The sequence below is a fragment of the Larus michahellis genome, chromosome 8, assembly GCF_964199755.1.
Source record: "Larus michahellis chromosome 8, bLarMic1.1, whole genome shotgun sequence".
Lineage (NCBI taxonomy): Eukaryota > Metazoa > Chordata > Aves > Charadriiformes > Laridae > Larus > Larus michahellis.
This window is the reverse complement of record NC_133903.1, coordinates 57,014,762-57,031,553: the sequence shown is the minus strand read 5'-3', so window position 1 is coordinate 57,031,553 and position 16,792 is coordinate 57,014,762. Positions and strand designations below refer to the sequence as shown.

At 50.7% G+C, this 16,792-nt stretch overlaps 1 protein-coding gene across 1 annotated transcript in view; it reads left to right on the top strand.

Annotated features, from left to right (window-relative positions):
* The first annotated feature begins 4,971 nt into the window (after positions 1-4,971).
* The window catches only part of NEGR1 (neuronal growth regulator 1), a 285,381-nt gene continuing 273,560 nt past the window's right edge, over positions 4,972-16,792 (top strand). Inside the window, exon 1 of the mRNA XM_074598876.1 lies at positions 4,972-5,378. Coding sequence (XP_074454977.1) covers positions 5,209-5,378 — 170 coding nt within the window. The 5' untranslated portion in view covers positions 4,972-5,208. The remainder of the gene's footprint in view (positions 5,379-16,792) is intronic.

The following is a 16,792-nucleotide window of genomic DNA, read 5'->3' as shown; positions in this document are numbered from 1 at the left end:
TCTGTCATGTCCTCCCGCCTCTCCCCTCCAGTGTAAAATGTCTATCGTCTGTTTAGGAAACAGAAAGAAAGTTTTTGTTCTCAGGGACAGTGTCGTGACAAAGCTCAGGTTGCCATTCAGATGCTATGGCTGATGCTAACCAAAGTCATTTGGCAACCAGGTGGAAATGCTTGAACGCTTTCAGAAATATATATCTCAAAAGCAAACAAATGTATATATGGAAATTGCCCATTTGCTTCTCACAGAGCTCTGTAAAAAGATCTTGATTAGAGCATTAACAAAATCACAGGACAGAACAGCATCCATTGCCGCAGCATGAAGAAAGAAGTGTGACCTTTTAGAAGGCAAAACGCCTTGAAGGTGCTGCTGCCGGGGTTGTTGTTGGGAACTCTAAATACGATATGCGCATTTTGTCAAAACGTGGTGAAGCAGAGCCAGTTCCTTGACCAACTCTTCCATCGGGATAGTGAGCAGTTGGCAAGCATTGCCCAAAGTACACAGAAAAATGGGACTAACTGGAAGTCGAGGTGACCAGGAGCTGAAGAGTTCATGGAGAACCACCACCACCAGCCATTGTGGCAGTGAGAAGGGTTTCCCTGAGCAGATTATTCCACCGAAGCCCTGCTCCCGGACACGGGCAGGGCAGGCAGCCTGCCTCGGTGCCCTGCCATGGGGTGACAACACCCGCCATGGGCGTGCTCTTCGCCTGCTCTCCCTTCCCCTCCGGAGGCTGGCTGTGTCACGCAGACCGACAGTACCAGTTCCCTTGGAGATTATTCGAGTCGTTCAGCTTCCACATTTCGTCGCTGGCATGCGGGAGCAGTTACGGGAGAGTTAAACACACAGAAGGGAATGAAGCAAAAAGCCAAGTGTGAAGTTTGTGAATCAGTCTTGAATATTTGTGCAAACTGTTAAACGCGTACTTGCAAACAACAAATAAATTTAGCTTTTCAAATGGGCCCTAAACAAAAATATGCGGTTGAATCACACGAGGTATCGTACGGCCTCACCGTTAGTAAGTGGAAGTACCTAGCTCTTTCAGGTGAAACCAACATGCTGAAACAGGCAAACACAATTCGGAGAAAACTAGCTAATTGTGCCTTCCCTCCATGGAAATAATTCTTCTGTGTGTGTGAACACATCTGGCGTGAGACTTTTTTTCTTTTCTTGTTTTTTCTTTTTTCCCCCTGCAAGCTTCCTAGAGCTGGGAAGAGGTGGGGAAGATTCAGATGAAAGAATTCAGTCTCTAGAGCAGCACTGATTGGCGTAACTGCTGTTGACTCCTGACCTGCTCTTTGTTCCGTTGATCTGCAAATAGCATGAAAGCCAGGGAGACGAGTCTGAAAATGAACAAAACAAAATAAAAAGCTTCATCTTGGCTATTGTTGACGGAGATTTATATGATCCGGCGCAAAATTAATAGAATGTTATTGAGGAAATGTCCTTTGTCCTTCTTATTCAAAGAGGAGCAAATTATTTGAGTGTTTGTTAAGGTCAAGTAAAACCAATGTCATGTGACTCATTAAAGGTCACAGAGCTCTCCCTAAAATTAGATCTCGGCTATTATATCACATCTCTCTCTGGGTGATCCGAGTACTTAATGCACCAGAACATTCAAGGGGCTTCTTACATGAGACAGCGGTGGGAAGTTTTTCACACGTAAAAACCAATTCCCACGTGGTTACGTGTCTTCCTCCTCCTGCTACCAACCCAACGTGTTTGCAAAAGTTGCATCAGAGCTTGGAAAGGTGTTTCCCCCAAAGTCTGAGAAACAGCACTGACGATCGCAAACGCATTCATAAATGTTCTGCCTCAAAAATGAATTCATTTGGCAAGTGTTGTCTGACCAGCTGTAACAGAAATCTTGTGCATGCCAAGAGGAACCACATTTCACTCTAGACTGCAAGGCTGCAAGAGGAGAGACTGATCCCTTGGATCTGAACTCTCCTTTTTTTCTTCTTCCTTTTTCTTTTTTTTAATTTGTTATAAAAAGAATGGCATTATCTAGTTGGTGTCCGTAACGTGGTTGAGATAAAAGGAAGAGCAGAAAGCCTTGAGAAGCGGGTGTGGGGAGTTTGGTTTGCTTTGCTTTGCTTTTTTAACCTCCCCTCCCCAAGATGTTTAACGGGAAAAATAGTGAAGTGCAGACTGATTTGGGAAACAGCAGAAGGGTCAATTTTTGCAGCAGAGAGGAAGGATTACACCGCGTGTTAGTTTGGCTAAGCCACAAGTCTGCTGTTATCAGAGGGAAGGTAAGGCAATTATCAGTTGTTTGGCAGATGGAAAAACCATCCTGGGAAAAAGGCGGAAGATGAAGCCCTTGCGATGCTCTTCTCTCTCAGAGCACGGGGGTGGAAGCCGCACAAAGGAGACGGCTGTTTAACTGAACGCAGCCTTGGAAGGAAGAAGCGTGGGGGAAAGCGACAGAAAGGTGTTCAGGGCCCACTGGAGTAGGGCAGATGCTGGTGTGCGGTTTGTCCTCTGTGCCTTGCGTACAAAACCTTCTCAACGGAAAGTTCTCTGTGCTTTACTCTCGTGTCTCGCTGCTGTTGTGCCGAGGGTACGCTGATGCCGCTAGGTAAGCGTTTGTCGTCAGGTTGAGCTGGTCGGTTTGTCAGACCGAGCGTCCCGTACACACAGGATTTGGGAGAGCGTTCGGAGATCTAGATGCAGGATCTCAGCTTAGAAGTCCAATGGTTAGAAAAGGAGACAAAGGTTTTGATGACAGTATCTGAGACGTAGCACGCCTGTGTATATGCATATGTACGTGTGTATGTGTGCACAATATATGTCAATATATCTGAGCGCGTGAATGGGGAAGATCCAAAACAGAGCCAGGTTATACGTTTGGCTATCGGATAAACCACTTCCATTCCAGTAATCCAACTGGCAGGGAATGCGTCAAAGAGGTTGTGGCATCTCCATCTTTGGTGATATTAAAAAACCAACTAGACACGGTCCTGGGTAGCCAGCTCTAGGTGGCCCTGCTTGAACAGGAGGGCTGGACAAGGTGACCTCTGGAGATCCCTGCCACACTCAACTGTACTGTGATTCTAGGTAGTCATGCAGAAGAAAAGGCTTCTGAAAAAGGGTTTTGAAGCTGAGATATTGCATACGGGTGAAATAGGAGAGAAGAAATTCAGACCAAAACCACTGGGTTACTGAGGTCCCCCTGGAAACAAATGTTCTGAGGATGCGGTGTTTGGAGAACCTCTTTGACGCTGCTGACAACAGAACTTGATGCATGAAGGTAAAAATTATGTCTGAGAGCTACGCAGACGGGACGCTTACAGCTGTTTGGCATGTGATATTTTGCTAACTACAAGAAGGGTGTGTGTCTGTAAAGGTCCCGCAGGAGATCATGGTGTGTCCTTGCATGTGGGATGGGGACAGCGTGAGATGTGGGGTGGCTCCACCTGGTATTAACAGCTCCCTGCTAGGAAAAGCAAGCGAGGCTTACAGCTGGAGTCGGCGCTGTTGGCAGCCCATGCCGCGGTGCGTGGTGCTGCCTCAGAAATATTCCTAACGATATTTTTGATACAAAATGTTCAACTTCCGCTTGTAGGAAGTTCCTTCTGCTGTGGTCCCTCCGGAGGGGCATTGCACCCTAGGCAGTTGCACGTACCCTGGCAGAGAGAGTTGTCTCACTGTGGTGTTGTACTTAATGTTAAAAAGACATTACTGTGTTTTAACGATAATACTGAAGGCGAGTCTTCCACATCCAGGATTTGTGAGCCAATCTCTCTCTCTTTCTTCCTCCCCTTCTTTCCTTATCAAGGAAACTCTGTAGTACCACGTGCCGCAGAAGTAGAGGAAGAATTCCCTTTTGTGAACGCTAGAATTTCTTTTGGCAGCTGGAAAGATCTAACGCAATGGGATGCAGTAAAGAAGGGTAAAGCTTACGGGAGAAGGAATACAGGTTTATCAAAAGAGGGAGCATCGGTAGTATATGATTATTAAAGATTTCTGCTTGGAACATTCTACTCTCAAATCCTTCCGGTGTAAATTGTTGAGTAGGAAAAAACAGTGCACCAGAAAAATGGGTGCTCTGTGGCAGCTGATGAAAGGGAAAGTGCCGCGGGAAAATGAGTGCACGCTGTGCCACGGGCTGGCAGCGTGGGGTGGCAGAGCTGCTCTGAAGGAACAGTTATGACATTGTATTGGCCAGATGTGCGTGAATTAATGTGAGAACCTTTCAAAACTGCCCCTTATGCCCCAGCAGCAGTTCCCGTTACACAACAGTGCATCGCTTATGCAACCCCTCTGGAGGCGACGTGGGGAGAGGAATTCCTGTGGGAGAGTCAGCCCGGTCCCGCAGAGGTGTAACCTCCTGTCCGGCAATGAGCGCTTAGGCTGGAAAGTGGGTAAACAAGCGGAGCAAACAGGATTCCTCACTCAGCGGTGTTTGTCAGAGGCTGACAATGTCTTGAGCGTGCATTTAACGCGCTGGAGAAGGCCTGGGGAGGAATAAAGGCTGCTAATTTTTGTGTGTCTATAGGGAAATAATCTGTCAATGGTTTTTTGATAATTTTTTTCCTGCTATTGGTGAATGTCCCTGGTAGAATTTTAGGAAACGGAACTCCCTGAACGTCAGAGTGGCCGATCCCATAATCCAGAAAGGACCGGCTCGTTCCTTTGGAAATTCCGGCAGCTCCCGAGGGGGGAGGAGGCCTCACCGCCGAGCTGCCGGGCCAGTTTCCAGCGCTACGGCCCCAAAGCCATGTTTGACTTGCCAGCGTTTGGCAAAGTGGTAAATTCGTATTAAACCCGAGGAGCGGTTCCTGACACCAGGCCGGGCGGCGGTGCGGGGTGGCCCCGGGGGTGCCGGAGGGGAGCGGGGGGGGGGACACACACACACATATCAAACCGGGATGCCGAGGGGCGGGGATGGGGATGGAGGAGGGGGGTGGACCAGCGGGGCGGGGAGGGCGGCGAGCATCCCTCCGCCGCCGGGACGGTTGCCAAGGCGACGGCTGCGTGGCAACGGGCTGGCAGCGGGGGCCGCCCGCCCGCCGCCGATGCCGCCGATGCCGCCGCCGCGGCGCTCTGAGCGGTCGCGCTGCTGCCTTCCTCGCTAGATGCTGCGGAGGCCGCCCGGGAGCAACCACGCTCCTTTTTCGGCCACCGATCAACCAGAAACCACCGGTCCAGCTACCGGGGGCGACCCTCGGCCCTCCCCGCCGGGCCCGGGGACAACGCGGAGCGGAGATGTTGCCGCTGGTGCGGAGCGCCGGGGGCTCCCACCAGTGGCCGGCGATCGTTTTCCTCGGCCTTTGCTGTCTCCTACCCCCCGGGCGACTCGCCGCACCCGGTGGCGACTATCCCGGGGCGGCCGTGGACAATTTGGTGGTCAGGAAGGGGGACACGGCGGTGCTTAGGTAGGAGGCGATCGTGGCCGCGGTGGGGCGAGTGGGCTGGGGGGGGTGGGTTAGGGGACGATGGAGAGGAGCCCCATGGACCAGCCACCGCCGCCGCAGCATCCCCGAGAGCGGTCGGGGCTCCCGGCGGAGCCGAACGGCTCCGCCGGGAGCCCCGACCGCTCTCAGGGATGCTGCAGCGGCGCGGATCCCCGCTGGAAGTGGTTTTCCCGATTTTTTTTTTAACTCTCTCCTGTTTCCTAAAAATGCTGACCATCTCGCTAGAAAGTTGGGAAACAGGCTGCTTTGAGACCCCGTAGTTTGGGGTTCCGGCATCAATTCCGGGCTCCGTAGCCCGTAACGCTGAGGATTGCGCCCTGTCGGAAGTATTTGCTTATTTTTGACCGTTTTCGTATTTCTCGGCGATGAACGGGCAAAGCTAGCTTTGCGCCATTAGGAGATTACACGCTTTCCGTAGCTTCGTTATTGCTTCTCCTAACGAACCTCACTCTCCCCGTGCTCACAGTATCCTCGTCAGTCTGGTTGACTGGAGCAAAATTTGTTTACCAGTAGTCCTACACTGTACTTAATCTACTTGAATCCTTCTTTCTGATTTGAGTTCGTTAATCCTCTGGCTTGATTTGATTATCATCCCCCCCCCCCCAAGTCTAACTTTTTATTCATGTGTTGCACTTTTGTCATGATATTGTTATAGTTCAAGAAAAATACGTTTTCTCATTATCTGGAATATGATTGCAGTGGGTCGAACCTCCTTGCTCGTGATAAATCTCCGGTTTAATTGGCAGTAGTTTTAAGCTTTGAAGTGTCTGGGTGTGTTATTTTTTTTGTTGGAGTGTCACGCACTTAGGTCTCCAGATTACAGAGTATTTTAGCCACATGCGTTTTTGATGATCCTACAGTCGGCTGTGAAATACTGCATGAGGGATTTTCAGTAGGAATTTGTAATCGTTTCATAGCAAGTCAGCCTGCTTCTGGTGTAGTAGCTACCGAAAATACAGTAGATGTCTATGTAGGGCAGCTGACAAGTATTTTTGACGTATACCTCAATTATAGTCCGTATTTTCAGATGTCCTGAAGTCCTCGTGCCTTCTGTCTGCAGGACTGGAGTATCAAAGGGAATAAATGAAAGTCTATTTTCTTTGTACTGTTTCAGATGTAATGGTTGCAGAGAAGATAACTTGGTGAGTTCATGGGCAGTTAAGACAGATACTCAGCCGGAACTGAACGTTACTAGGACATAAACAAATATATGTTTAGAACGACCGTATTCAAAAACCGTGGAATTGCTCTAAAGGTTACCCCCGGCGGGTTTCAGCTGGAGTACGTGCAGTTTTCTAGGCCTAAGATTGTGTTTGAAACTTGGTGTCCGTGCAGCTGGATAGGTTACATAAATGAAATTAGAGCTTTAAGATTAAAACATCGCTCCGGTCTCACCAGGGAGGGAGAGTGTCTGTTTTGTGAGGAGGTGCTGCTCAAGGAAACGCAAACACCGCTGCTGAAGTAGGCACAAGGCGATTAGATGGCGAAATACTGTGCCTTACATCTGGTGTCTTTCATTCTTCTTGCTCTACGATTAACTTCTTTCATTTCGTATGCCTTTTGTGGGCTTTCTTTCAAATCCGAGTTTATTTTGTTGTCAGCTGGCGTTGCGGCTCGGAAGGGGAAGCGTAGGGTCGCTGCAGGAGAGCGCGTGCAGAGGGGCGTGCGGGAGACGGGTAGCGCTGTTTGTCTTGAGTCTCTCGCCACACGTCGTCACTGCTCCTCCTGAATTCTTCCTCTCTGGATATTTGTAACACGAATATATTTCAAAATACATTAAAATAATTGCTATTAGTGTCCTAAGTATTGGAAGCTGGCGATTTATTTAAACGCAAACTCCGGTGAGCTGGATAAGCGATTTGGGCGTTAGAAAAGGGGTTTTTTCTTTCCAGCTCGGCGCTGTCTGAATTTAGCCCTTCTCAGTTGCTGTAGGGTGGCCAGCGGCTCCCTGCTGCGGGCACGTGTTGATTCTCCTCCCAGCACCCTCCGGCTTCTCCGGTTTTATCTGTTTTCCCACAACCGGGGGCTTCAAAAGTTCCCTCCGTACTTTGTTGCAAAGGCAGCCCCGTGCTCCAAGCATTTAGCGTTCCTGTCTTTAATAATTGATGCTCGAATATGGGAGTAATTCCCGGGGCTTTGAGTCAGCGTTTTCCTGGCTGCGAGAAGCTTCGGGTGATGGATGTGATGCGTGTTTGGGCGGGGGCAGCTCTGTTGCACGCCCACCCAGGGCTGGGGGTGGGTAACCGGGGCTATCGCCCTCCGTCAGCTGAGGGGAAACTTTTACTCGCGAGTCTCGTTTTGAGCTGAAATCTTGGGGAAGAACGCGTAGCCTGGGTCCGTGACCGAGGTGGCAGAGCGCGAGCCAAGTTCCAGCCTCGGTTCTCACATTAAGTTTTCATTGCCTTTGCTAAAGATGAGGAATAAAGCCTCCTTGAGCTGCTGAGGTTTTCCAGTAAAAGCCTCCCAGCGTTAGCACAAAGTAAAGTAAGTAATATAGCTCCCCCATTTTAAAATAGTTAATTCACATGAAAGCGTGATTAATCAATTTAGCATCAAACGCGCGCAGCGTTTCTCTGGTGCTGCAGAAGCAAAGCTGCGAGCGTCCCTCCTGCCCCGGCCAGGTCCCCCCTCGCCGCGTCCCATGGGGTGGCCGCACGCCCTGTCATTGCCACCTGGGCCACCGCGGGGCCGGGCCGGGCTTCCCCGGGATGTGGCGCTGGGATGCTCGTGGCTCTCCCCAGCCCAGCAAAGGGCACCCCGCGCCTGGCATCTCCAGAGGGACTGGCCCAGGAGTTTGCCAAGAATGTCACTTGGCGCCTGTCTGGGTATGGAAAGCATCTTGGCAATCATTTTTAAAAGAAAACCTCTCGTTGGCCAAGGCGTTCTTTCTGATAGTGAGTTATTATCTCTAGTCTCAATAATTAGAACCTGGTTCCTCCTGTTTGTTTGTTTGCAATCAGCGATTGATCCGTGTGTTACGTCCTGGTCCGACTACGATGGGCCTGGGAGGGGTTCGTGATGATTCCAAGCGTGAGATTAAGACACAAAGGAGGTCAGATGCCGCTCACTGCAAGCTTACTGCTATTTTCCAGCAATAGTCACTGGGGTCAGCCGTAGAGTAAAGCAGTATTACGGAGCACAGCGAGAGTATAGTCACCTCCGCGGGCCCGACGGCGTCCCGACGCTCCCCTGGAGTTCAGCGGCGTCCCGTTGACACGTGGTTCTCAATTCGTAATGGTGGTGAGGGTCCCATTTGTGGTCTGGCATGGCACTAGTTTGTAGTCTCTGCCGACGCGTAGTTCGATCAGTCGGCATGCCGGTCATCTTGGCTCGGCTGGTCATCGTTTGACGCGGTGGCTGGATGGGTTTTTCCTGCCCTTGTTGCTTGGGCAGCGCTGGGTACATATGCCACACCGGCAGCAGCAGGCCAACCTTCAGGCGTCTTCTTGTTGGTCTGCAGAAAGTCTGCGCAAGCTTCCCGTCGGCTCGCAGCAGCAAACCCGCCAGGAAACCCTGCAAACTTCCCCGACGACCCGGCAGGAAACGTGCAGACCTCCCCTCGGTTTGCTGGAAATTAAGCAAGCGTTGAGACAGTGATTTTTTTTAGGTTCCAGTCTCTCACACCGTGCAGTCCCAACACTTTTTGTGTCACTCTTTCCTGAAGTTACAAGAAACGAAACCAGTAATGCACTTGCTTTGTATGGCAAAATAATTTTGGGAAGCTGTTTCTTTTCAGAAGTATAATTCTGTCCTGCATCTTTTCTGTGTTCTTCCCAGGCCATCAGTTAACATTTCATGAGAACACACGAGGAAGAAGAGAGAAAGTGATAAAACCATTATTTTATTAAAAGGATAAATTGCTACATTGTGAACTGCTGGAAATACAGGGAACGATCTGTATTTTCAGAAGCGGATTTCTCTGGTGGCCTTTTTCAAGACCTCCTGTAAGGAGAGGGGTCGCGGTGGGTTTGTGGCCCGTCCGTAACGCTGACGGCAGAGGTGGCAATTTTGGAGCAGCAGTGTTTGAGAGAGGTGACAAATGCAGAGCCATTCGCTGGGAGCGGGTGAGGGTGACCCGCTCCGTGTCCCTCGCTGCCCCCAGAGCAGCGCCGGGGCTGGATGCTCCAGGGGACAAAAGCCACCTCCCCTTGGTGGGGGCTGCTCCGTCCCCTCCCACTGGCCTCGGGATCGCAGCCGGAGGTGCTTCTGCTTCCGGGAGAAATAAGAGAGAATTTCTCTCTTTCTGTGCTGACGCTTATCTAGGTTACGGCCGGTTGGTGTGTGTGCCCTCCTGGCTTTGTGTATCCAAGAGGCTCCTCCATACCTCGTCTGCAAGTTGTGCGCAGAATCCCCTTAGATATCTAAACATGCAGACCTGAAGGTGATCAAAATGGCTTTCTCTAGCGAGCAAAGTTTCTTCCACATTTCATTTTTCTTAAAGCTCACGGTTAACAAAAAGATAGTTTACTTGATAGTACTTTGATACGGTGTAATCACAGCAAATTAAGTCTTAGAAGTTGGCACATTTTTTAAAAAAGCAAAAGGTTTTTTTACCACTATGTGATTATAGAGTCATTTATGAAATATATACTGTAGAACATGTAAAATAATGGGAATTCTTCACTGCAAAGAGTGAAACCTCAAGCTGGGATCTGTTGGATGGAGATTCCCAAAGGCTCACTGAGGAGCAGGAGTGGTAGAAGCTGTAAAGCAGATAACCAGATAACCGGTTGTGATTGCGGAGTGGACGTTGGTTCTTGTCAAACCTGGCTGGGAAAACCAGGGATCGGTTCCAGGCCAGCCTCGTTAACAGGTAGATTGAACTTCATCCACCTGTTTTTGGCCACAGCAGTCTCTTTTGGCCATTCCATGAGAATTTTGGCTGAGGTTTAGGGCAGCCAAAGTCATCTGAGAAAGGTGATTATAGGAGAATATTTTTTTTTTTTTTTTTTTTTGGTCATAGGTCAGGAGGTTTGGGGTTTTTGGGTTTGTTTTCTAAATTTGAAATTCTTTGCATGTAGCCTGGCTGCTTCTCTTTCCACCTTGGAGATTTTCAGGTCTATGTCGTGTGCAGCCCCAGGACATGAGGTGGTTGTCAAACTCTTCGTATGAACCAACGGTAACGCAGGAGGGGCTGCGCTGGGTCTGGGAGAGTGTTTCACTGGTATGTGTGTACTGGTATTGAAAGGTTTGGGCACGTGGTAGGCAGCTGATCTGAAACACTGTCCATCTCTTCCAGTGGTTGCTTTTAGAGTTACTCAACTTCTTTTCCGTAAGTTTTCCCCCTGGCGGAAGGAGTTGCCATCTTCTCCCACTCCTGGCATTCTCCAGCGTCTCTCGGTGTCCTTTGTCTGGGAGAGCCGCTGCTTCAGCGTGACTTCTGCCTCCCCCGAGAGGTACCGAGCGTTTGGCCCGTGACCCCCCCCGGGGTGGCAGAGGCGGCAGGCAAGGCGGTGTGCTGGAGGGACGCTGCTCCTTGTGCAGCACCGATGACTCAGTGCTCCCCCGTGGCTCCCTCCAGCTTCGCAGAGATGGCAGTTCTCACCATCTAGTGAAAACGACTTCCCCGGCTGCGTGTCGTCTTCTTCACCCATATTGGAAAATGGGGTGCTCCCTGTTCTCCACCATGGCTCTGCTCTGATGAACGGTGACGGTTCAGGGGAGAGATGTCCACCTAACATTATTTTTCTAATCCAGGTCCCTTTAGGGGTATCAAATTCAGGTTCTCTGAAATCAGAGTCCAGTATGGGGATGGTCTCTGTTTTGGCAGGAGAAGTTTGGCAGCAGAAGCCAAACCCACGTCTCCTGCTTCTCTGGCTTTCAGACGTGCTGACTAGAAGGTCACAGGACCTCCCCTTTCCCAGTAAAGCACATCAGTGCCTTACCACGGGCTTGGGGGAGTCCTGGCCAAATGAAACCTTGCTGGGACCATTTCCAGTTCCTGCTTCCCCTGACTCCAGGCACTCGAGAATGAAACTACAGCATTATGGTCATCACCATGGATTCTGTTTTGTGTGGGCTCCTTGCCAACACTTGAGCTACGAAATCCCATGGATTTCCAGATCAATGATCCTGAGGAACATCTAGCTGCTCCGGTCGAAATCGCTGAAGGTGCCGGTGTGGCTTGAGTGCCCGTGTCGAGCAGGCTTTGATTCTGAAGGTGTTCAGGTCCTCAGGGGGATGTAGGTGCCTAATTCGTATGTAAATTGCTGCGGGGGGCTAGTGACTTTTGGGGTTTGGGACTTACTTGCTGGTTTTGCCCTCTCTTCCAAGGAGAGCTGCCCTTTGTAGCCAACAGTCTTTGCCAAAAGAGCAACAGTGGTGAGGGAAAGCTGGTGACAGGTCTGCCAAACGCTCTTTGTCCATTGTCATTCATATCGCTGAGAAATTCGTATTACTGAGAACTGGGCATTTGGGGTGAAAGTTTTGCAGTATGAGTAGCAGGTAAATATCAAGTGTATATAGCACATTTAAATTTTAAGATACTATATATATTTCAGGGTTATGGTCCCCCTGATGCATGTCCGCACGCCGGAGTTGGATGCAGTTGTTGCACCCGTGTATAAATGCAGATATGTCTATGGAGAAACAGGTGGTGTAAAAAATATAAAAATTTTCTTCTTTCCTTTATGACTTTAAAAGGTACATTTTTTGACTTCCATACTCTCTTGGTATTCTTGTGCAGCGCAGGATCATAAATTATTTGGCTACGTGAAGCTTTGTTCCCATCTCTCTGCAATGTGACTGCGGTACGTGTAGACATATGTGCACACCCCCTCATAAAATTAAGTTGTTGTTTGGGTAAGGCTTTCACGTTCCAAATCCCTGCCAATTATTAAACAAGCACATTATGGCGCTTGCCTCTTGTCTGTGCGGTAATAATAAATAAATTCAGAGCAAATTAAAATAATTTATCATTTTAAACGATCGCGAATGTTTCAGATGTTATGCGGAGGAACTAACACAACAAGGAATCAGTAAGGAATGAAAAACAGAGTTTGTTCCAAAGGGCCGTTCTGTTGAGGAAGAAACAGAGTCTTAAACTACTTTCTTCTTGTCATCTTGCGTAAGAGTTGACTGTAGCCGATATCCCAGGGAAACAAGTCTCGGGGGCTCAGGCTGACTCGCTGCACAGGCCAATCAGCGACACGCAGTGCTGGCTCGCCACCCTCTCTCCTGGCAGAAATCTGACCCAACGCTGTGCTTGGAAACTAAAATCCGTGCTGCAGAGGCTCCGGGAATCAATCCGGAGACATCTCAGCTCTGCTGGAGGCTTGCGGAGGTGGATGGGCACAGCGGGGCTTGCGCTCCGCTGATGTCCCTGGCGTGGCCAGGCAGGGTCGGGAGCTCTCGTGCCCTGGACGCTGTTGCCCACGTTGTTCTTTCTCGCTGGCATGGCTTTGGCCCGTGCCAGCTGCTGGTCCTGCTCACCTCCTGTAGTGTTTTAACATCATGGGCTGTCCTTTCAAAGGACGCGCTCTCGCATCCCTCCGCAACGGGGCTGTCGCTCTTGGTGGGAAGGGAATGAGAAGGAACAGGTGACGCAGAGCATCTCCCCCCTGCTGCTCTCGCCGCCGGCAGGCGCCCCCGCGGCAGGGCGAGGAGCAGCGGGCCTGAGAATAAACAGGTTTTTCAGAAGTAGAGGGGTTCAAACCAGCAGCAAGTGAAGGCAAGGGCAGGTTGGTCTGGCTGGCCACAGCTGTGGATAAATTCAGTGAGATTTTGCAGGTGACAGTGGCGGCAGTGGCCTTGCCTGCGATGAGGTAACGCTGCACTAATCAATCAGGTTAATTGATCGTATCCATCCACAGGCTGCTGGTACCAGAACTGCCGGCGCCTTTACCTTGCTTCGTCTGCTGGTCAAAATGATCGGCAAAGATAAGGTTGAAAGACAAACCTTGTCTCCTCTGGGAATGCTGTTCCTCAGAGCGCCATGGGCAGAGGTGGTTGTTAGACGCTCAGGCACCGCCCGTTGGCAGAGCTGGGGAGTTCGGAGCCCCCCTCAGCTCCGGCTCTCTTTCAGCCTTTCAGCAGAGATGATCAGTACAAAATCCGTGTACTTGCCAGAAAAGAAAGGTCCCACTTGGGAGCAGAGGAAGGAACTCCTCAGATTTGCAAAGTTTCCATTTCCTCCACCTCAACCCAGACGTCAGTTCAAGGTTGATGCTAACTCGGTGACGTGCTTGCTGAAGTTTGCCATCACTGGCGCGGTCCCTCCTCTGCCTCTCATTGGCAGTTGTGCCTCCACCGTGCTGTGAGCGTGGGGCAGCCATCCCAAGCCCTCACCGCCGAGCCAGCTCTGGAGCAGAGACATGGAGTGGGGCCAGGGCCACCCTTCGTGGGGGCTCAATAGCTCTGCTGGGCTGCTGGGTGTGGGTGGTCCATCATACCCTGCACTGCTGGGTGGCTGGTATGGGTGGTCCATCATACCCTGCACTGCTGGGTGGCAAGTACGGGTGGTCTGTCACACCCTGCATTGCTGGACTGCTGGGTACTGGTGGTCCATCCCGCCTTGCATTGCTGGGTGGCAGGTACAGGTGGTTCATCATATCCTGTGTTGCTGGGTACAGGTGGTCCATCACACCTTGCATTGCTGGGATGCTCCATGTGGGTAGTCCATCACACCCCGCATTGCTGGACTGCCGGTTACTGGTGGTCCATCACCGCCGGCATTGCTGTGTGGCTGGGTGCAGGTGGTCCATCGCACAGGGTGCATTGCTGTGTGGCTGGGTGCGGGTGGTCCATCGCACAGGGTGCATTGCTGTGTGGCTGGGTGCAGGTGGTCCATCGCACAGGGTGCATTGCTGTGTGGCTGGGTGCAGGTGGTCCATCACACCCTGCATTGCTGTGTGGCTGGGTGTGGGTGGTCCATCACACCCTGCATTGCTGTGTGGCTGGGTGCAGGTGGTCCATCGCACAGGGTGCATTGCTGTGTGGCTGGGTGCAGGCGGTCCATCACATCCTGCATTGCTGGGTGGCTGCGTGCGGGTGGTTCATCACATCCTGCATTGCTGGGTGGCTGGGTGCAGGTGGTCCATCACACCCCACGTTGCTGGGTGCGGGTGGTCCCTCAACCCCTGCATTGCTGGGTGGCTGGTAGGGGTGGTCCATCACACCCCACGTTGCTGGGTGGCTGGGTGCGGGTGGTCCATCGCACAGGGTGGCTGGCCTTTCCCCTCTGGATGCAGCGTGGCAGAGCACGGCCTGACCATGCCTCCGCCCTTGGAGCTGCCTGAGGTTGCGGTGCTCTGGTGTTCTGCACAGGCGTACCAAATCCCACTCACCTTTGTCCTGCCGTATCAGAAGCTATCAGGCTATCTTCTTTGTACTTTTTTCAAATAATTTTCAACTCGTCAGAAAAGATATTTCTTCCTCTGACTGGATGCAGAGTTTTTTCCCAGCATGACAGCTGCCAGAGACCCGAGAGGAGGGTGGATTCATTAGTGCCCCTGCATCCACATGGGGGGATTTGCAGAATAGGCCCAATAAAATGTTGGTCCATCGCAGCGGTGTTTGTGGCGCTCTTTCTGGAGTACTTTCTGTACACGTACCGGCACATGGAGCCCGTAGGTGCCTGCAGTAGCTCCGGTTTAGTGCAGTGTAGTAATTACAACACCAGGAGAGATTTGGAGGTGCCTTACACACGAGAGTGACTCACCAGTGAGTTCAGCTCAAGTTTTGATTTTTATACCTGCAAAACTTTTAAAAAATCTAAGATGAAGTAGAACATGCTCTGTTTTATAACGGAAAAAACAGTCAGTCTATTTTAAAAGATTTTCCCTTGGCAACGGCAGACAATCTGGTGGTCAGACAGCCAAACAGCTATCATTAGTCATGCATAATTAAAACAAAGAGAGTATCCAACTGTTAGCGGTAACAGTTTTGTCTTGGAAAAAATCTCATTAGCATACAATACTTCTTGCAGAAATCTCCAGTAGTTTTCCTCATGCAAATGCCAATGTAAATGAAGGAAATTTTATATATTTATGTATATATGCTGTATTTTTTTTTCTATGCATACGTAAATATGCAGGAATACGATAACTGTCCAGTTCAGTGCAGCGTCTGCGATGTGCTGCTGAATTTACATGATGCAGTTCTGTCAAAAGTAGGCAGGAACCGTATTCCCTCTACAAAACACAGGCATACATAATTTACTGTACAGTTGTGTGCCTTTGATATTTCACTGGCTTCACGTTAAAAAATGTTTTCAAACTGAATATAATTCACCACCATGAAACAGCACTGGGGGCTGAAGTCCTCCTTTTCTGACCACCCGATTTTCGCTTGAGGCGAGCGCTCCTGTTAAACGTGTGCCGGGCGTGAAGAAGCCGATGCAGACCTTTGCCCTTTATTTCCGTGGAACGGACTGACGGAGAGGTGTGGTGTGTTGCTCTACGCAACTGTTGGGGCTTGTTTTAGATGCCGCGGGGTGCGGGGGAGACCTGTTTCTATAGAGCACGGTCCCGGTACCCACGTGGGTGGCACGGCACGGTCCTGCCGTCAGAGCCGAGAGGTGCTGGTTTGCTCGCAGGCAGGTCAGCGATGGGAACTGGTGGGAAGCAGACTGGGTAAGAGCTATAAATAACCAGTAAAGAAGAGAACAAGGCTTTGAAACCACGCTCCTATGTCTTGCTAACTGGAGAGGGGGCATCTGTAAAGCACAGGCGGAGGCGCGCTCTGGCTTTGCCCCCAGCTACAGGTTTAGTGCCCTGAACTAAGCGAGAACGACACGGAGGACAGTTCTCTCCAAGGAAACCTGATTGAAGAAGGGAAGGGGAAGTTTCAAGCCAAGTTCTGGTTGATTTAGTGTGGTTAAGGTGTTTGTGGTTATGCAAAAATCAGTAGCGGTGAGATCCCGCCTCGCCCCAGCAGCAGAGAGCTCCCAGCTCCCCGGGGCGGTGGGCGCCTGCGCAGATGGGCCCCCGCTGGGTGTCCAGGACCCTGCGCCGGGCAGGGGGAAGCTGGTGATCGGTGTATTTACTTCGTTACATTTCAGATTGGTGGTGAAAAAGGTTATTTCGTCCCTCCCTCCCTCCCCCTCTCCATCCAGCATATTTAGAGGATGTTAAATCCACCTATTGACTTACAGGAAAATCATTACTTTTTCTTCAGAACAGTAGTTGAATTTCTGATTAAAATAATATATAGAGAGGCACATATATGTATCTTTTTATAGACTTAGTGCTGGGGTTTTTTTTATGTTAAAGCCGTTAATTTTATGTAGCAGTTGTAGAGGAACATTTCCAAGAGGGCAGAGTCCTTGCTGCAGCGCGCTGGCGTGGCTCCCCTCGCTGCCTGCTCTGGGAAGGCGCTTCCCTGGGCTCGGCTGTGGCTGCGCGGCGCGGGGGAGAGGATGCTCGCGGCGGCTACAG